Source organism: Lotus japonicus, chromosome 4 (genome assembly GCF_012489685.1).
Source record: "Lotus japonicus ecotype B-129 chromosome 4, LjGifu_v1.2".
NCBI lineage: Eukaryota > Viridiplantae > Streptophyta > Magnoliopsida > Fabales > Fabaceae > Lotus > Lotus japonicus.
The window spans coordinates 27,130,996-27,151,892 of record NC_080044.1 but is presented as its reverse complement, the minus strand read 5'-3'; the positions used below and the strand labels follow the sequence as shown (position 1 = coordinate 27,151,892).

At 34.8% G+C, this 20,897-nt stretch overlaps 2 protein-coding genes across 3 annotated transcripts; one reads left to right on the top strand and one right to left on the bottom strand.

The window, feature by feature from the left end:
- Positions 1 to 9,927: 9,927 nt before the first annotated feature.
- Positions 9,928 to 12,242, top strand: LOC130711109 (high affinity nitrate transporter 2.5). The gene is made up of 2 exons (XM_057560598.1): positions 9,928 to 11,198; positions 11,658 to 12,242. The coding sequence occupies exons 1-2, from the start codon at positions 10,045 to 10,047 to the stop codon at positions 12,025 to 12,027; spliced, it is 1,524 nt and encodes a 507-aa protein (XP_057416581.1). The 5' UTR covers positions 9,928 to 10,044; the 3' UTR covers positions 12,028 to 12,242.
- Positions 12,243 to 13,530: 1,288 nt separating this feature from the next.
- LOC130711108 (cysteine-rich receptor-like protein kinase 3) lies at positions 13,531 to 17,395 on the bottom strand. Of its 2 annotated transcripts, none has more exons than XM_057560597.1 (7): positions 16,446 to 17,395; positions 15,330 to 15,371; positions 15,095 to 15,243; positions 14,785 to 14,995; positions 14,462 to 14,696; positions 14,151 to 14,295; positions 13,531 to 14,016 (listed from the first exon to the last, which is right to left on the bottom strand). In XM_057560597.1, the coding sequence occupies exons 1-7, from the start codon at positions 17,230 to 17,232 to the stop codon at positions 13,696 to 13,698; spliced, it is 1,890 nt and encodes a 629-aa protein (XP_057416580.1). In that variant the 5' UTR covers positions 17,233 to 17,395; the 3' UTR covers positions 13,531 to 13,695. The 2 variants fall into 2 exon arrangements, with proteins under 2 accessions (XP_057416580.1, XP_057416579.1); XM_057560596.1 differs by having other exon boundaries at positions 15,330 to 15,443; positions 16,446 to 17,393.
- Positions 17,396 to 20,897: the final 3,502 nt, after the last annotated feature.

Below are 20,897 nucleotides of genomic sequence, written 5' to 3'. Positions count from 1 at the left end.
TGATGGGCATCCAAATATTCATAACACTCCCCCTTGGATGACCATCCCTTAAGAATGTGCCTCATTAAAACCTTACTAGGAAAAACCCAGTGTGGGATAAAAACCTAGTGATGGAAAAAGAGTACATCATTCTATAGTTCGTCTTTATACATTGCCTCATTAAAAACCCTACCATGAAAAACCCAATGGGAAAAAACATGGTTAAGGAAAAAAGATTATAATGCATTTAGTTGAGATCTTTGAGTCGACGAACTCTCATATTCTGCACAAGCTTTTCAAATGTTGTTGTTGGAAGAGTCTTCGTAAATAAGTCTGCCAAATTATCACTTGAACGAATTTGTTGGATTTCTATGTCACCGTTCTTTTGTAGATCATGAGTGAAGAAGAACTTCGGTGATATTTGCTTTGTCTCATCTCCCTTGATGCATCCTTCTTTTGATTGAGCAGTGCATGTAGTATCATCTTCATATATATAGTTGTTGGCGGCATTTTTCCAGAGGACAAATCACCAATACCAAGTACGCATTGAATCACGAATCTCAGTCAAACGTATTCTCGTCTTGCCTCATGTAATGCTAATATTCCTGCATGGTTAGCTGAGGTGGATATCTTAGTTTGTTTCACAGATCTCCATGAAATGGTTGTTCCTCCACATGTAAACAAGTAACCTGTTTGAGATATTTAGACAAATATCCAGCATCTGCATAACCAATTAGATCAAGCTTGGACACAGAGGGGGAAAATAAACTCATATCCATTGTGCCTTTAAGATAACGAAAGACTTGTTTTATTCCATTTCAATGTCTACGTGTAGGTGAAGAACTATATCTTGCTAATAAGTTTATAGCAAATGATATATCAAGTCGAGTATGACTAGCAAGATACATTAATGCTCTGATAGACTAAGATATGGTACTTCAGGACCAAGTAATTCTTCATTCTTTTCTCAAGGTCTAAAAGGATCTTTATTTACACAATGGACATGATTTGTCCATATAGATTCCTTTTAATACCTTTGCAATATAAGTCCCTTGGTACATAAATACCTCAGCCTTTAGATACTCAATTGATAAGGCTAGACAAAATTTTCATTCTCAACCATTTTATCTCAGATTCTTTCTTTAGCAAATCTATAGCTTTGGTAGCTCTTCTAGAGTCCCAATAAATCATTGTCATTAACATTAATTATGACATAAGCAATTTCACATCTCATCATAAATATGCATGAGTTGGTTGGGTCATTTTGTCACCGTCCTTAAGCAAATAATCATCTAGATTGCTTCAATCTAGTAATTTGTTCATTGTTGAGAACATGAATTGTGTGCTTTAGGCATCTTACAATCTTCAAGGAGTTTTATAGAGATATCAATCTCAAATGAGCCATACAAATATGTTGTAACTCCAAGTATCCACCACGATTGTCACATGTGTCTTAAATATGACAACATTATTTCATTTTACTACAAAGACTCTTTAAGTCTTATCGTCTTTATACCTTTAGGGTATAGACATGAGGTCCAAAGACCCTTAAATTCAGCAAATGAATTGCTTCTTTCTATTTATGGCCAATCATACCCATTCATTTTTGGGTTCAAGATTCTCGCACATATTTCTAATATTGAGCGCTACTTCATCATGTCGACAATTCTTCATATTCTTGATTTCTTGTTTTAACTTGTAGAGACATAATCATATGAGATCTCTTAAATAAATAATTACAGGTACCTGAACCTCTTCAGGAGGAATAAACATTTTTGTAGTCTCTACACTTTTCAAGATAGTTTGCCTCCTCAACAAGACCATCATCCTTCTCTAGGATATATATTTTTGAACCAAGTTTTAGGCACGCCTTAACCTAATAATAATGACAAATTTTCCAACTGGGATATCAAGTTAGAGAAGGGTATTTGCAGCATATAAGGAATTTAATAATTCCTTTTAGGTCAGAGAATGCATCTTTTGAACTTCTGGTTCATAGTGCGAGTATACGCATATGCATTCTTTAAAAATTTTCAGAGCTGCTTAATTTCTTCTCCCCCAATGCTGAGAAACAACAAGTAAGATATAAAATATATATATCGGTACTTGCTCAAATTGATTACATAATCTCAGCTTTCCTTGTGGTCCCACCTTAGTGCGTTGTGGTGGAGCGATTCAAAATATGTAACGCACATTGAAAATTCTTAGATGAGAGATATTAGGTTCCTTACCATGAACCGATTGCAATGGGGAGAATTCTAATGAATTGTTGGTTTGATGCGTGTTAATGCTGCTAATTGCAATATCACATGTCCATAAATAAGGATATTTGTTCTCATATGCAATTGTCTAACTATAAATATGAGGCATTTAATTAAACAAATCAGCTAGATAATTTGAATACGAACATGTGCAACTAGATATTCAAAATCATGTCATTTACCAACTTGATTAAGATTGGAATTTTCACTTTATCAATATTGAGAGTTGATGACATATATTTGGTCATTTAGTCGATGCATCGATAAATTTATGAAATACTTAAATGACCCATAAAAAGAGTGAATACGTGCGCATGTATCGCATCTAATATACTCAAGAGTATGCGGGATTCAAACCCATATATTTTACCAATTATTAATTGGTAATGAGAACAAGATATAAGAATTCATTATATTGAAGAATCTTTAGGTTCTTCGATGGGTACTCATATGAATTCATATACTTTCGCATCATAAGACTCGGGATGGTCTAACCGGTCATGCATGTCAATCACATTCAATTTGTTCCATATATAGAACTTTATCATTCAAAATAATACTTCAATATTTGAAGTAAAATTTTCTGGCATTTTAAATCCTTCAAGGATTTTGATATTTTCAACCCATAGTTTATCGTTACATCAATTAGATGTAAATAAAGTCCTTCAAGACTTTCAAATTAATAAGGAATATGTGTACATGACAGTTGTGTCACAAGATGAGTATTACATCTCATAATTTCCTTTAACTCATATCCATCGCATGGAATACACAATAGGTTTGACATATTTACATGTCTGGATTACTACCAATCCAAGCAATATCTAACAACAGTTTTTATATTGCTCCTTATCTTTCTATACTTTGATACCAATTTAGGGGAAGATAAAGGGAGCAGAAAGCATGAGATCACGCGCCAATGTGAGACTCTAACTCACACTTCAATTCTCAACATTCTCCCCCTAAGTGTGAGTCACAACCATATTATTATGCTCCCCCTCAACAAACTATTAGCAATTGCACTGCAATTCGCTTCATCATCGTGTCAATAGGACATGTTGTCTGACCACCACATTGTGTCAAGAAGACTTTCGATATGAGGAGTCATTATCATGGTCACATCAACCTTTAATTCAAATACCATTTTTAGGATTGCAACCGCATCTGGGGTTGTTTCTTCAAAAGAAAATATAAGATTATTGATCAATAGATCTTTTCAAGAGTTTCAATGATCCATTTTAAGATATTGCTTTGAAATTTCATAGGCTTCTTCTAGAGAGCCACCACAAAAGTTTCATTTCATGAAACAATACCATATATGCCATTGGATGTCCTTCAGGGACATTTAACCATGCATTGATCTAAATGATCACAACTTTTGTCATGTTTGTTGAAATATTCACTTCAGGGAATATCTCAATCCTTCCTTAATATAGCTACTTCTGTAGCTTACATGATAGACACATGTCTTTCAATCAACTTGATCATTTATAATGATAACGATATAGTTCTTCAGGAACTATAATGTATTGACAAAAGACTATATGGTCATCTTCTTTTGTTTATTTCAAATAGCTAAGTTTGTTTAAATATTCCTTTATGATAAAAGAAGGAACTCCAGTGATATCTAGAGCCATGAATTCAAGCTTTGCTAGGTTGGACATTTTTAACTATGAATAACAAGAAGAAAAAGGAAATTATTATAATGAAAAAAAATATATATTCAGCATATATTGGAATAAAAAAAATCTATCTTTTAATAACTGAAATTGATTTGTTATTGGTTAGGCACATATATTCCGAAACTGTTTTGATGATAATGATGAAATATATATTCAATTTGTTACTTGGTATCACAATCTAATCATCATGGAAACAATATTTTCAAAGATTGTTGCGAAACTGGTTTTTAAATCAATATCCAATTTGCTTCAAATAAATAGCACAATTTTAGAAAAAATTGATTTGCACCACACATATAAAACAACCACACGGTAATCTTTAGAAGAATATATATATAATTGCTTTTTAACTTATTTAATTTGGAAAATAGATAATAAGGTTAATCAATAGGGTGATTGATTTAGGAAAAGAGCATAAGATAAATAATTATCATGACTTATGACCAATCATCGTAAAAGTGATTTTCTACGTAGGCTTATAATGATTTCATTCTAGTACTTCAGGACTGTATGGCTATGAATCTTCCTGATTCATGCATAAATAATTCAATTATAGTACTTCTGGACAATAAGCCATGAATCTTCCTGATTCATGCATAAATAATTCAATTACAGTGCTTCTGGACTGTAAGGTGATTTTCTACGTAGGCTTATAATGATTTCATTCTAGTACTTCAGGACTGTATGGTTATGAATCTTCCTGATTCATGCATAAATAATTCAATTACAGTACTTCTGGACGATAAGTCATGAATCTTCTTGATTCATGCATAAATAATTCAATTACAGTGCTTCTGGACTGTAAGGCTATGAATCTTCCTGATTCATGCAAAATAATTCAATTACAGTCCTTCTGGACGATAAGCCATGAATCTTCCTGATTCATGCATAAATAATTCAATTACAGTGCTTCTGGACTGTAAGGTGATTTTCTACGTAGGCTTATAATGATTTCATTCTAGTACTTTAGGACTGTATGGTTATGAATCTTCCTGATTTATGCATAAATAATTCAATTACAGTACTTCTGGACGATAAGCCATGAATCTTCCTAATTCATGCATAAATAATTCAATAACAGTGCTTATGGATTGTAAGGCTATGAATCTTCCTGATTCATGAAAAATAATTTAATTACAGTGCTTCTGGACTGTAAGGCTATGAATCTTCCTGATTCATGCAAAATAATTCAATTACAGTGCTTCTGGACTGTAAGGCTATGAATCTTCTTGATTCATGCAAAATAATTCAATTACAGTGCTTCTGGACTGTAAGGCTATGAATCTTCCTGATTCATGCAAAATAATTCAATTACAGTGCTTCTGGACTGTAAGGCTATGAATCTTCTTGATTCATGCAAAATAATTCAATTACAGTGCTTCTGGATTGTAAGTCTATGAATCTTTCTGATTCATGCAAAATAATACAGTGCTTCTGGAAGGCAAAATAATACAGTGCTTCTGGACTGTAAGGCAAAATAATACAGTGCTTCTGGACTGTAAGGCTATGAATCTTCAGGATTCATGCTTATTCTTTTGACTCATAGATAAATGATTCGAAGAAGAAGGAGAAGAAAAAAAAAAGAAAAATTGTAAAATTATAACCTTCCACATGGATGTGGTACTTACTCTGGAAGTGGTACTTACTCTTTCACTTAGGAATTGAGAATTTTATGGAGATACTATCGTGCTGATAACGTGTTATGAATAAAGAGTAAGCAAGTAAATAAGAGAGGAGAATAGAGGAACAAGAGATATAGAATAATGTGATGAGGATGCTCTGCTAGGTGCAGACTCCCTTGTATTTATACTATTAGGTTTAGAGTGTTGAACAAGTATACATGTGGGCCTGACCCATGGACTCCTAACTCTGATGGGCATCCAAATATTCATAACAGTTGCGATTTTTTTTTAAGAAAAAATCGTGGGAAAAATTTAAAGCAAAATTCACATGAAGCCGCGGTGCAAATACCACAACCGAAAGAATATTTTTTTGGTACACATGTGGGGCAATGCAAGAAATTAAGGAGTTGTTCGGGGTGGTTGCCGATTTTTCAGTTTTTGGTTTTCAAATGCAAATTTAAAACAAAACGTGTTCGGCAAAAATGAAGCTGAAGTGAGCTTTTATTGAATTTCAAAATTGTTTTAGCCTATTTTTTTCAAAACTACAAAATATGGTTTTGTGATTATGGTTCTTAGTTTCAATAACATGTAACTTTATCACCATTACCACCCACCGCCACCACCATCGATCGTTGCCACCACCTCCCCATGCATCCTACACCCGTGCCACCACCGCCACCACCTCCACATGCATCCTCCACCCGTGCCATCGTCACCGCCTGTCCGCCACCACCCTTCACCGCCACTACCACCTCCACCACTTCCACCACCCTTCACTACTGTCACCTAGGCCACCACCACCTCCACCGTCGCCACCACCACTATTGTTGTCACCACCACCACCACTTCCACCTCCACCACCACCGCCGACTCCACTGCAACCACCACCTCCACAACCACAATCGCCACCACACAACCACCACGCATGTCACTACCACCACCACCATCATCATGACCACCAGGTAGCAACCCCTCCACCACTACACCTTCATCCCACCACAACCACCTCCACCGTCATAACCACCGCCACCGGCGTTGGCACCACCACCTACACTACCACTTCCTATGATGTCACTACCCGCAACACAGCCACTGCCATACCTCCACCACCAGCGTCACCGCTGCCACCATCACCCTCCACCGCCACCATCACCGCTGCCAGGTAACATCAAAACTCTATCAGTACTGCTGCTACTTGATCCGTCCATTATCATGTCACATACCGCTACCACCCATGGTCGTGAATTCACAAAGTTAATAATTTTTGTGATTATTGTGGATTCAAAAACTCGATAACAAGGTTTTTAAAATTTGAAAACTACAAAAAAAAAAAAAAAACTGATAACTAATTTTGATTTTTAAAAAATTTCAAAATATAAAACTAAAAACCACCGAGAAGGGGCCTAAACTAAAGCCACCTTTAAAAAAACCTGTGAAATCCTGAAAGAGCAAGCTCCCACATCCCTCGAGTGGATTATCCAAAATAGACACGTTGTGAGTGAGCATTGTTCACAATCCAATTATCATTTTACAATTTCAGAAATAAAGGCATAGTTAATTATATAGAAAATGAATCTCATACTAGTCAATATAATTTATAATACAGGAATGATATCACACTAAGTCAATGAATGTGACTTCCTGAATTTCAATCTCCTAGATAGTGAGCTATCTAAAGTTAATGCATCTTGTTACACAACTTGTCACCTAGTGCCTCTCCTTCAAACTAACAACTTGTACTTGGCCTTAAATGCATGTTGATGAGTACTATATTTATCAAGGATTCAAGTCAAAATTTGAACTTTTGCTTCAAGCCAGCAAGTCCCTTTCTTTTGTCTTTGATTTCCGACTTGGTTCAATTAACTCTTCCTATACTGAAAACAAAGCAAACACAATGTCAGAATTCTCCAAGTGTCAATTTCTTAACCAATCAACTTCTGAAAATTTTGCAGCTTGCTTGTCTTGAAAAGTCAAGAATTGTTATTTTAATACATTTTACATGTCCCCAAAGAATATCCTAGTTTCTTAGTAGACAATTAATTACATAGATAAATAAATGTTTGCAATATAACTTTGTAAAATTCAGCACTTAGCAGTCATGCACCCAAAAGACATAAAAAAAAAAAGTTTGGAATTGAAGTAAACTTCCTTAGTCCTGTTGTTACATGATCTTCTTTAGACTGCATTTAACTAGCCAAGGTAGTGAATAAGGTTTTAAAATACGATAATGGTTGCGGTTGTAATCACAATTCTGTAAGTACATGTTTGGAAATCATTCTTCAATTTATTTTTAGCAGAACTTCTATGACTATGAGCTACTTCTAGTTTTCAAAGTTAACTCTGAGGAGGAAAGAAAAGCTAATGATAACATGCTATAATTATGTTGTTGGTTTGTTGCCCTAACTTCTAAAACTAGTTTTGTGGCTATTATTGAAATTACAGTATGCAATTAGAACTCTAATGTAACTTTAACATCTTATACTTAGTGCGTTTAGTTGAATAAATACTACCCGCATAATGTTTTCCTTGCTTAAATATCATCACGTACCACGTTTAAAATTAAATGAAAGTATATACTATTTTTTTTTTACTTTCGTCGAAAATTGAGAGCTATAGCTACCATGTACGCAAGTGCAGAAGTGCTCCATGATAGCAGAGAAGTGATGATACAATTGTCATTTTCCAAATGCATATTGCAGAAGTAAACGCTTACTTAAAAATGCAGATATATTGCTGAAAAGGAATCTCATAGTGGACATAATTAATTATGCAGAAAAAGTATCTTATACTTGTTGTACAATATTTTAAACGCGTGGCGTGGGGTTGTTTTTGCTTAAGCAGAGATCTCACGTTCATGTCTCTGTGAACGCACTTGTATTAAATACTTGGTAGGGAGAGTTTTACCATGCATCCAACCCGCTATTATAGTCACAATTTTGTAAGTGCATAGTTGAAATCATTCTATTATTGATTTCTTAGGAGAAACTTGTAGATTTCAGAATTAACTTTTAGGAAAGAAAAGATAATAAACATGCTATAATTATGTAGTTGCCGTGACTTCTAAAACTAATTTTGTGGCTATTATTGAAATTACATAGTGCAATTTAAACGTTGATATGGTAAAAAACAACTCTAACGTAACTTTTGAACACCTTCAATTTTACTTAGTGAGGTTACTAGAATAAATATTACCCGCATCATAACGTTTTAAAATGAAAGTATTTACTAAAAACATTTACTGCCATGGAAAATTGAGAGCTACCATGTATGCATGTGCTCCATGATAGCAGAGGAGTGAGGATACAGTTGTCATTCTATGAATGCATAAGTAAACGCTTAGTTAAAGTCAAAGATGCAGATTGTGGAAAAGGAATCTCATACATGCATAATAAATTATGCAGCAAAGTATCTTAGACTCAGTCAACGAATGCAATTTGCTTAATTTCACACTCCAAAGAGCTCTCTCCATACCAAGAAGTGTCAGTTTGACTACTGGTAATCAAGCTAGATTCCTGTAAAGATGAGGATACAAGTCTAAATTTCGAGAAAGTCATCAGTTGGCAGGAACTGCGATAATTTCTCCCTACAAATTTATACTTGTCAAAAATTAAAAAAAAACCTCTCTCCAAAGTCAATGGATGATACTCAACGTGCTTAGGAGGATCTCTACTTCAAGTAACTCATTGGCATGAAAAATGCAAGTTAATTGGTGGTTACACATCAAGTCAAATTTTCCTTCATTCCTACAAGTCCTTGTCTTTTGTTTAATTTCCAACTTGGTTTCACTCTTGCTAACATTGAAAGCAAAGTTAAAGCAACTGAGACTCGGCGTTGGGAGGATAGTTGAGCTCATAACTGTACTTCTCTTACCCATGAAAAGTCACCTATTAACGGATACAATTCTCCAAGTCTCACCTTTTGAGCCAATCCAATTCTGAAAAGTTTCACAGCCTGCCAGCCTAGAAACAAGAATAGAAGATTATAAAATCTTTTCTTAGCTATCAGCCAAGCTCTATAAACCCGAAGCATGTAAGTCAACTGACGTAAAGTTATTCTATTTAAAGCAGACGTTTTTTATTCAAGTAATTATAAATGCAGTTACGTTAACTACTTGGTTTTGAGAGTTTTACCACCCATTGTGGTCTTATTAAGCTCGAATAAGATTGTCTCGGTGGATGATATATGTTTTTGAACTAAAAAAAGATTCTGCCTAGCTCATCACCAGCCGTACTTATATGTCCCAAAAGAATATCCTTGTTTTCTTAATTAGTAGACAATTCAATAAAAAATACTTGCAAGTAACCTCGTAGTATTCAGCACATAGCAGTGTTCACCTTTCAAATTTCAACCACCAACATGCTTATAAATTCGCACTTTGCTCAAAGACATAATAAGTGGTTGACTTGGTGCACAAAACAGTAGAGAAATTTTGGTGTCTTATATATTTAAAATCAACACTTCACCCTTGTTGGTTAGGCCATTGCAATCTAAGGAACAAAGATGGATCTTGAACTCCCAAATTTATCTGCCAATGAATCTCAACAACCAAAATTCACTCTTCCTGTGGATTCAGAAAACAAGGCCACTGAATTCAGATTATTTTCTTTAGCTAAACCCCACATGCGTTCATTCCATCTATCTTGGTTCTCCTTCTTTGCATGCTTTGTTTCCAGTTTCGCCGCAGCACCCCTTGTTCCCATCATTCGTGACAACCTCAACCTCACAGCCACAGATGTTGGAAATGCTGGAGTTGCATCTGTCTCAGGTGCTGTCTTTGCCAGAATAGTCATGGGAACAGCCTGTGACTTGTTTGGACCGCGCCTCGCATCGGCCTCACTCATCTTCCTCACCGCGCCAGCAGTGTACTGCACTTCCATCATCTCCTCAGCTAACTCCTACCTCCTCGTCCGCTTCTTCACCGGCTTCTCCTTAGCTACCTTCGTCTCCACGCAGTTCTGGATGAGCTCCATGTTTTCAACCAATGTTGTTGCCTCAGCAAATGGACTAGCAGGTGGATGGGGAAACCTTGGAGGAGGAGCAACACAGCTCATCATGCCCCTTGTGTTTTCCCTCATCCAAGACTTTGGCGCTACCAAATTCACCGCGTGGCGAATCGCTTTCTTCATTCCTGCTTTTTTACAAATGCTGACAGCTTATTTCATTTTGGTATTTGGTCAGGACATGCCGGATGGGAACTACCATCGGTTGGAGAAGTCAGGGGATAAACCAAAAGATGAATTGTCAAAAGTTGTTTATCACGGAGTCACAAATTATAGAGCGTGGATTCTAGCATTGACTTATGGTTACTGCTTTGGTGTGGAACTTACCATTGACAACATCATTGCTGAGTACTTCTATGACAGGTTTAATCTGAAACTTCACACTGCCGGAATCATCGCTGCGAGTTTCGGCTTAGCTAACATATTTTCTAGACCTGGAGGGGGTTATGTATCAGATGTCATGGCAAGGAGGTTTGGAATGAGGGGTAGGCTATGGATCTTGTGGCTGACTCAAACCTTGGCTGGTGTGCTCTGTATAATCATGGGCTTGGTTGGATCTCTAAGTGTATCCATCATTGTTATGATCATATTCTCTGTCTTTGTCCAAGCTGCATGTGGAATGACCTTTGGAATTGTTCCCTTTGTCTCAAGAAGGTGCGTTTTCTAGTCGTTTTCGTTAGAAGTATAATATAAAACGATTTATGTGGCTTCATCCAAAAGCTTAATAGTTGGTCTATGACAGTTTTATCAATTGAATCATTTAAACATTATTTCTAGCCTTTTAGAACTTTGGCTAGGCCTAGCTTATCCTAGATCTGTTTATTGAACCACCATGTCAAACACAAATTTCTAGTCCTGTAAAATTTCACGCTCCAGTTATTCACCTTCGGGCAGGCGTGAGGGGGCATATTAAGGTTTTATATTGACTAGAGATATGACCTAAATAATCCTTATAAGGCTAGATTTTGGTTGAGTCAGACTCAAGAGATCCAATATAAAACTTGTTTCCCTTTTTCTCCACTTTAAAGTATAATTGCAAATATTGAACATTGAAGCTCTGACAATGTCAATATTCTGTGTGATTGTTTCTAATATTCTGCTATGCATCTTCAGGTCATTAGGGGTCATATCTGGAATGACAGGAGGAGGAGGCAATGTGGGTGCAGTGGTGACTCAGTTAATATTCTTCAAAGGATCAAGGTTTTCTAAAGAAAGAGGAATAACTCTAATGGGTGCCATGATCATAATATGCACATTGCCAATATGCTTAATCTACTTTCCACAATGGGGTGGGATGTTTTTGGGCCCTTCATCTAAGAAGGTCACAGAAGAAGATTACTACATGTCTGAGTGGAACTCCAAGGAGCAGCAGAAAGGATCACATCATGCAAGCTTGAAATTTGCTGATAACAGCACAAGTGAAAGAGGCAGAAAACACAACGGTGCAACTAGACCTGCTGAGATCACACCCCCACATGTTTGATTTCTCCTCAGGCCTCTTCAGCAATGTTAACCACTGTATCCTCCCTTGTAGCACAACCCAAAAGCTTGTATAATTTGGTTTCCCAATAAAGTTATCCTTAAGAAGAGAACTGGTTTCAAACCTGTTTGTCATGTCAATGTCATTGTTTACTCTTGTATAGAGTACCCTCTCTTTGTAAAGCAGAATTTTCTAATTTTCAAACATGTCCTAGAACAGCTGTTGATATTGCAAAACTTAAAGCTTCCATGAAGAAGAAATATGACTCTGATATAAAATTATATATAGTGACTAGCTAGCTAACACATTAAATTTAATGAACACCACAGGCACGTCATCTAATCGTGGTTTCAATTATCTACAAATTGACGAGTTAAAACGATATGCGATTAACCAAATGTTTCCTATACTAGCACTGGTTCATTGTTTGGAAAAGACCTCTTCTCATCAAAATGTTTCTTTTGTGCTGATCAAATCTCCAAAGTTTGATAGATACCGGAGGTGAGTATCTGCAAGACATTCCACGCTGCAAGACATTCTGTTTTCATTGTGCTATTTCACACTTTCTTTCCTAGTTTGTGTCATCCAACATGTTATGATTGATTCCACCAGCTCTTTCTTTTTCATCACTGATTGTCGACAATTGTGTCTGAGTGGTGAGACCAGCTAGACGCCAATTGAGGAACACTTCCTCTTAACTAAGTTCGAACACCATATACCTTGTAGCATCGAGAAGGAAAGCTCATTTTAATCACAACGAGGGGGTGGTACTTGACCTTCACAGTATATAATCTGACTCCACACTATTTCCAACAGGAAAAAATTGGGACATCCAGTGGGACTCGGTCAAAGAAGTTTCAGTAGAACTTTACTCAACCGGTGTGGTTCATGCACCTACGAAATAGTAGAGAGATTTCCCAAATGTCAAGAAAATCTTTCTCTTCTCAAAATTCTGGAACTACGAGTGATCAACCAACACTATGTCAAGGGGTAGTGGCCACTACCGACTTCACAAATCAACTGATCAACACGCCGATAACTTTACCATCAATGCAAACCATTAATGTCACCAATGATTGCACATTGAACCTTTAGCTTGCGTACGACTTGAAAGTAAGTACACTCTCTTAGTCTTACTGGTGACTCAAACAGCTGTGGCAAAGTTTTAACTAGTTGAGATAAGAAAATCTAATCGTCAATTGAATGAACATCTGCAATGTGGACAACTCTTCTCAAAGGTACACAAGCTGCTAGGGACTTAACGGTTGTGAATCCACCACATCCCTAGCACTGACGGTAATGCTGATGATCAAGCTCGTGGGTATCAACCCTTGGGGGAAACGCTAGAAACTCCCGTAAGATGAGATTTTGAGAGGTCTCAAAGTGCCAAATCTTAACAAAATTAGCTGAAATTTTCATCAAGCCTTTACCTAAAGAGTACTTTTACCAAATTAGAAGGGACTTAGGCATTTTCGATAAATTTAGTGTGAAATAATTTTTCCTATCTAATTCTATGTCTGTCAAGTGTACTTTCATGTTTAAATAATATCACACAAGTTAGAAATACATTGCATGATGATAAAAGCTTGCTAACAGCTTTTATAAAGATACTTTGAGATTGTATGCACAATAATGTTCCAGGAGAAAGACTGTGCAGTGCAACTCATCTGGCTATAGCAGATTTTCTGTTGTGGTATCTCCTGAAGACTGGGTGTTGGATGATGCAGGGTGAAAAATATTTCCAGGTAAACTAGGCGTGCTGAGTTCTGAATTAGTAGAATTAATAAATGGTGGTTGCCTTGGTTGAGGAATTTCATGATTTTCACTAATCATTTTAACAACTTCTGACATTGATGGCCTCAATGCAGCTGATGCTTGCGCACAAAGCAACCCTATCTGAAGCAGTCGGCATGCGTCGTCCGCTAGAAAATTTCCCTCTAGGACTGGATCAACAATGTCAGATAGCCTATTTGATCCATAAAGTCTCCAAACCTTGCACAAGAGGAAAACAGAAAAATATTCATCAGCCAAGGAAAGGTGTTAAACTAAGGGAATACATGCCTGAGTACAAATGTAAGAAAATGAACTAGTAGCATAGTAATAGCATCCGAGACGATTATAGTTACCGTTTGTAGGATAGAGGATGAGTTTAGATCATAGAAACTGATTCTTTTTCCAGAAACAACTTCAACTAGTAGAACTCCAAAACTGTACACATCTGCTTTCTCAGTCAACTTTCCTGAGACTACATACTCTGGAGCCATGTAACCCCTAAATATGAACATATAATAAAATAAACAGTCAGAGAAATACATAACAATTTTCCCCCCAAAAAAAAAGATTTACCAAAACAAAGAGAAATACATATAGTATATGAACGGTGTCTCAAATGTATATGGGCAAGAAACCAACATAGATAAGTGGGTCATGGACTTACAGTGTCCCAGCAATGACTGTGATAATGTGAGACTTGTCTTCAGGAAATAATCTAGCAAGTCCAAAATCAGCAATCTTGGGTGTGAAGTCATCCTCAAGTAGAATGTTGCTTAATTTAATGTCTCTATGAATGATTCTCACATACGACTCCTCATGAAGGTAGGCCAAACCCTCTGCAATTCCTAATATGATCTTGTGCCTGACTTCCCAAGTCAGCGGTTGAGAAATCCTTATACCTGGAGCAATTCAAAGGAGACATCATAAGTAATTAAGTTAATTTGATGAAATTGTTTTAAGACTGGATGTAACATATGAAGTTGCAACCAGAAAAGTGATCAAGGAGGCTCTGGTTAGGCACATATTCATAAACCAGAAGGCTTTCAGGTCCTGTAATGCTGCATCCCAAGAGCTTTACAAGATTTTTGTGGTCAATGCCGCGTATCAAATTAACCTCAGTGAAGAAATGATCAGCCCATTGTGTTGTGTTGAAGCTAAGTCTTTTTATGGCCACAGTACTTCCATCGGGCATAACTCCCTATGATGAAATAAAAAAAAATTTAGTAAGGCAATCTGCTAGCATTAAGCAATAATTGGATTGTCCACGAGGATAATAAGACTTAAGATCTGAAGATACTTTATAAACGGAACCTGATCCTCCTTCCCCTAGCTTATTGGCATCGTTAAAGTAATCTGTTGCTTTCTCAAGAATTTCATATGGCACATTTAGCTTGGCCTTGTTTATAGCGTCCAAATGTGCACCAAGTTTTCTTATTTGGGTTCTTTCTGAGGTTAGAACAACATAACAATTATTGTCAGTAACAAGAGTTTTGAAGATTTCTCATTCCAAAATGCATTGATAATATCAGTACCTCTTCTCCTCAACATTAGATTCCTCCTTGTGAAGAAAACAACTGATACAATAACCAGCAGAAGAGCCACCACAGCAAAAGATGAAGTCAGAATTATAGCAACTTTCCGGTGTCCTGATACACAGTAACACAGCTACAATGATATGATTTTGTCGAAGATTATTCATGATAAAAATTATATGCAATTCAAATATAAAATAATTTCACCCCACAACAGTCCTGGTGCTGCAATCACAGTTGCCACAACCAGGAGGGCAATATAAAACCATGTAATCACAACAATGCTCACATCAAGGGCAAAAATTGCACCTAAAAATTGCTTAAAAGAATCAAATCTTTCCTTAGAATTATCAAGTCCACCTAAAAATTGCTTCAATGCATCAAACCTCCGGTTTTGAGTTCTACTGTGACTGTCTACATATGGCATAAATGAGAAATTGCAAGCCAAATATGCACTTTCCATTAAAAAACCTGAGAAACACTTATTAAGATAGGAGAACCGATGGAGCGGAAGTTCTAGACTATCCAAAGAATTACAAAAGAACAAGCTGGCAAAGCATTATCACATAAAACCAGAAAAACTGTAGTTATTAGAATGGGAGAATGGATGATAAAAGTTCTATACCATCCCAATTGATTTTTACAATATCGTCTGTTGTATTGATAAGAAAATGAAATTCCATAACAAACACATTAAAGGCATAAAGTCTACCTAAAATAGCTCAAAAGTGTCAATTACAAGAGAAAAATAAATGACTGAAGCAATATAACAAACACATATACTGTATATTTGGTATACTTGAGTTGTATTGTCTAGATATGGAATAAATGAATGAAGCAAGTCATTATTCACATCAAACCAGAGAAACGCTCATTAGTATCAAATAACCAATCATCCAAAAAAAAAAATTAAGTTGTTTGGTAAAAGGCGTATGAAATCATGAATAGTTTTATATTATTATCGCAAGAGCTCATTTGGACTTGTATGCTTGGTCATAAAGCTTTTGGAATAAATGGTTTATGACAATTAGAACGTGGAAATCGATGGACAAAAATCCTTAATTATGCAAAGAATTAAACAAGAACAAAGTAGCAAACATAGATCATATAACTAACCATGATTTCCTGCTGATGCATCACCACTGGTTGAATTGTTATAGAACTTCTTAGTGGAATACCTCATGAAACAACCAGAATTCAACGCCCTCCCTTCTTCTTTACCCGCACACGAATCAATCCTAGTAACCGCATCTGCCAAGCATTGCTTGCAGGCAGTGCCATTGACAAATTCCCAACACTGAGCCAAACCATAAACAGAAACATTCCTCCTATCCACAACCCCCACAAAGAATCCATCATTCTCCGGCGCCAAAACACTCAAATTCCTCACCAAATCCATAGCATTGGCTTCGAAAACCGCGCTATCATTCCCGCCAAAATCACTAGCCCCACACACCGCCGTGTCTTGCTCACCAAGACTCTCTCCGAAGAAGCTGTAGTCATCGTACCGGAGGTAGCAGCCGTCGCAGAAGAGCCTTCCGCCGCGAATACCTTTCTGAAACGGTAAGCAACCGACGACCTGGATCTTGCACTGAGAGAAGCACGCGTTGCAATCAGATTGAGAAAGATCCTTCATGCACTCACCGAAAGCGTAAACAGTGGCGTTTTGATTCTGAGTTGAACCGTTCACAACTGCACCGTATCTTTGACTTGTGATCAGAGGGGTTAACGCGTCCATTGCTGCCCGGAAGTTTGCTATGAAGGTTTGCAGAGTCGTCGGCGATGCGGTTCTGTTGGTGCATAACTTGGTTGTTGTCTGGTTATCTAGTGTTTCACAGAGCACAGGAGATGTGAAGAAACAGAGAATGAGGAGCAGAAAAATTGTGGAAGAAGAAGAAGCCATTATTGAAGTTGCACTGCATTAGTTAGAACAACCATGTGTCAGTTGATCGACGTGCTTGGTGGTGAAGATAATAGATTGTGATTACAGGGGGTTTGAAGTTGCATCATCAAATGCTTTGAAAAATAGTGAAGATATAAGAGAGATGCAATGCAGAGAAAGCAAGTTGTACTTGTAGTTTTACTTTTACGTGTGTGTGGACCGTTTTGTTTTACATTAGGAAATTTGTTTGTGATTGTTATTGCACCATGTAGTAGTAGTAGCATAACGGGTGGTGCAGAGTGCAGAGGTCGGCATGCTTGTTCTGACTGAGTGATTTTGAAGTTGTAGAATCAAAGGCTGGCTGCCAATGTTGATACCTATTGCGAGTCAAAGGTCAAAGAGTGTGCCAAGAGTTCACACATGTAGCCTATGATTATTTATGTCTCATTTACTCAATAATTTCTTGAGATACTTATTTCATGACCTGGTACCATAATATATAAATTTAAGTGGCTATTCATGCTTTAAGTCCAAGTGGACTTTTGTCGAAGAAACATATTAAAAATATAATCATTCATGTGTCATTTATCAATAATTTAAACTTTTGATGTAATTAGTTTTTTATAGCTCTGGGTTTTATTTTAGTAATATATCTATAGTTTCAATTCTGTTATTAGTTAGTTGTTATTTAGTAGACTATGGTTAGCTTTTTCATTATCATTAACTTGAGTTAAGTAGTTAGTTGCTATTTTTTTTAGTTTCATACCACTACTTATAACATATATTGTATTTATCACTTATCTTTTATCTTTTCACAAGTATTTTTGACCCGTACGTTGCACGAGGGGATTCTTTTTAATTTTGTATTATGTTTTTTATGATTTTTTTTAAATTATTTATTCGTATGAAAAATGAGTATAAACAATATTTTTTTTGATAATTAGATTTTTTTATCGAAGTGTTAATTTATGTTTTTGATTGTATATTTTTTTCGTAGGTTTTTTATGAGTGTATTTTTTTTGTGCCATTTGTCCTTGTTTATATAATTGATGCTTTTGATTTATTCCTTTGATATAACAATTTATTGTAGTTTATAGATAGAAGTGATCTTTTTTTTCTAAAGTTCTTATTTAATATTAAGTTTGTATTTTTAAGTTTCATAACTCATATGAAATAAATAATATTAAATTTATTTAAAATAATGTTGTAGTTTTTTTTTGATATTAATGTTGTAGTTAATAGTATAAGTTCATATAGTGACATTGATGAAGGAATATCAAGAGGAAGGGTTAGGGATTTTTTTTGTTGAATGATCTTTAACTTTTATGGTTTTTTTATTAATATTAATTATTAGTTGATTAATATTTCAACAAATCTAAATTTAATCTAATAAAATGTGTTTTATGGAATTTATAACTAATATCATATTTAATATTAATTTTAACCTATGACATTCCATAAGTCATATAAATTAAATAATAATAAATTCTTTTAAAATAATTTTGAGCTTAATAGTAGAAAGTTATATACTGACATTGATGGAGGAAGTTCAAGGAGAATATCGAACGACTGAGATTAAAAGTCTGCTAATTATCGAACAGTTCTGAAAAATCACATATCAAATAATATGTAAAGATTACTTAAAAGTCCATAGGTAAGAAAATTATATATGAAACAATGTTTATTGATAGACTATTTTGCCCTCGAGGTTTCTAAACTTTATATTTGATATAGATATAGATATAGATAGACAGATAAATATAGATATACATATAGATATTAGATAGATAGATATAGATATAAATAAATATATATTTTAAATAGGTTAATTAATATTTATCTTTAAGACTTATTTTTGTAATTTTTTATTCAATTTTCTTTTTAATTTTAAAATTATATTTTTATTTTTTAATTTACAAAGAAAGTGAAGTACCAAGTTAAAAATGCATATTTTGTATCCTCTTAAGCTTTGTTCTCAAAGCTGTGATTAATACATTTTTTTCTTTTCTAAAAAATAAAAGGATAGTAATTTTATTTTATAACTTCTATATAATAGTAACCACATCCACATCTTATTGAGATTAATGAAAAGACTTTTGTCTCATAATTAGAAACTTTGAAGTGTGATTTAAATTAAATCTTTAAGGTTTTTAATTTACTAGGTTTTCTATAACTAAAATGATTTAATGTCTAATATACAAATAATAATTTGATGTTTATATTTTTAATTTTAAATATTTTAATTAATAGATATATAACTGATATGAAGTTTTAAAACTTATTTTCTTTTCTTTTATTTTTTGTTTTATTTTTATTTTAAATGTATATTCTTTATTTTTGGGTTAAATATGGTTTTTTTCTCCTAAAATAGTTGATTATTGAATTTGGTCCCCATTTAATTTTTCATTGATTTTAGTCCCTCTAAAATAGAGAATTATTAATTTTTGTCCCTTCCTCCATTTTTTATACGGATCTATATGGATTTTTTTTTTCTGAAAGCAAATACTTTCATATTCATTTAGAAGAAATAAGTTGAGAAACAATCATTCTCAATTGGACAAAGAATGACAAAAATTGACATAAAACATATGGATACCCAACGAAACAAAAAATCTTCACAATTGAACAAAGAAAGCAAAAAAAAAAGAAATGGATGCCACCTTACAAAAAACACCTGATAGAAATTATCCAATGACAATTCAGATGTTAAATGCTGATATGAATGAATAATTTGGCCGCTAGAAACCAATTTGTTAGGTGTGGCCAGCCCCTTGAGGATGTTTACAAAAGCTTCTCTAAGCCATATACTGAATTCTTCAACAAAAATTAAGAGGAAGTGAATATATCCGCACTAATGCATTATAGAGTGGATCTGCAACAACAATTGACCTCAGATAAAAAGATACAATTTAAAGAAAAGAAAGACTCAAAATTTGATCACTCAATACATACCTCTTGAATTGGTTTTGAACCAAGAAGAACAGATATAAAAAAGTAAATCATATAAAAATGAAATTGATAAACATGAGGTTTCCCTTATTTTATAGGCTCAATACATTAAAAATATCAAGGTTTCAACCAAATTCAAGTTGTTGTTCATGAAATCGTGACATCTTACATCCTTACAAAAAATCTAAAGAAAAAAATAAAGAACAAAACAGAACATGAACATTAAGTGGAAACCCCTTTGATGTTTTGTGCATGGATTTACAAAACTTGAAACCTAAAACATAAGCTAGTTGAGTTATGATATGCAGTCATTGCTGGAAGTCGTGTATACTTTAAACAACTCTAAAGCTCAAAATGTGGATGAGGTTGAAAAGATGCAGACAAATCAAACAGATGAAGAGTATTTATACATAGAAAATAAACCATGAAGAATGTGAAAAGTTTCAACAATTATCTTCCTCAATCCAATTAATAAATATTTTTCATTTTAGAATAAATTGAAATTATGAAGAGGAGTTTTGGAAAATGAAAGGTCACGAAATCATTAAATTAGAAAAGTTGTAACAATTAGAATAGTGAAAGATCAATACATTGTTAAGTCATAAAGTGTTCTCAAGGCATAGAAGAAACTGACGGAAGATGAGAGGTTGCAATGGAATGGACGGCTGTGATTGCATCTTTAGAAAAAATGTGTATTTTTACCTAAATACCCATGTAAACAATTAGATTATAGTGTA

Excerpts from the sequence above, each read along its gene's own strand:
- LOC130711108 (XM_057560596.1), bottom strand. The coding sequence starts at position 17,232 with ATGGCTTCTTCTTCTTCCACAATTTTTCTGCTCCTCATTCTCTGTTTC. Across the intron at positions 15,444-16,445 it reads TGCATCAGCAGGAAATCATG|GACACCGGAAAGTTGCTATA; the intron begins GTTAGTTATATG and ends ACTGTGTATCAG. Across the intron at positions 14,996-15,094 it reads GATCAGGTTCCGTTTATAAA|GGAGTTATGCCCGATGGAAG; the intron begins GTATCTTCAGAT and ends ATTTCATCATAG.
- LOC130711109 (XM_057560598.1), top strand. The coding sequence starts at position 10,045 with ATGGATCTTGAACTCCCAAATTTATCTGCCAATGAATCTCAACAACCA. Across the intron at positions 11,199-11,657 it reads GTTCCCTTTGTCTCAAGAAG|GTCATTAGGGGTCATATCTG; the intron begins GTGCGTTTTCTA and ends ATGCATCTTCAG.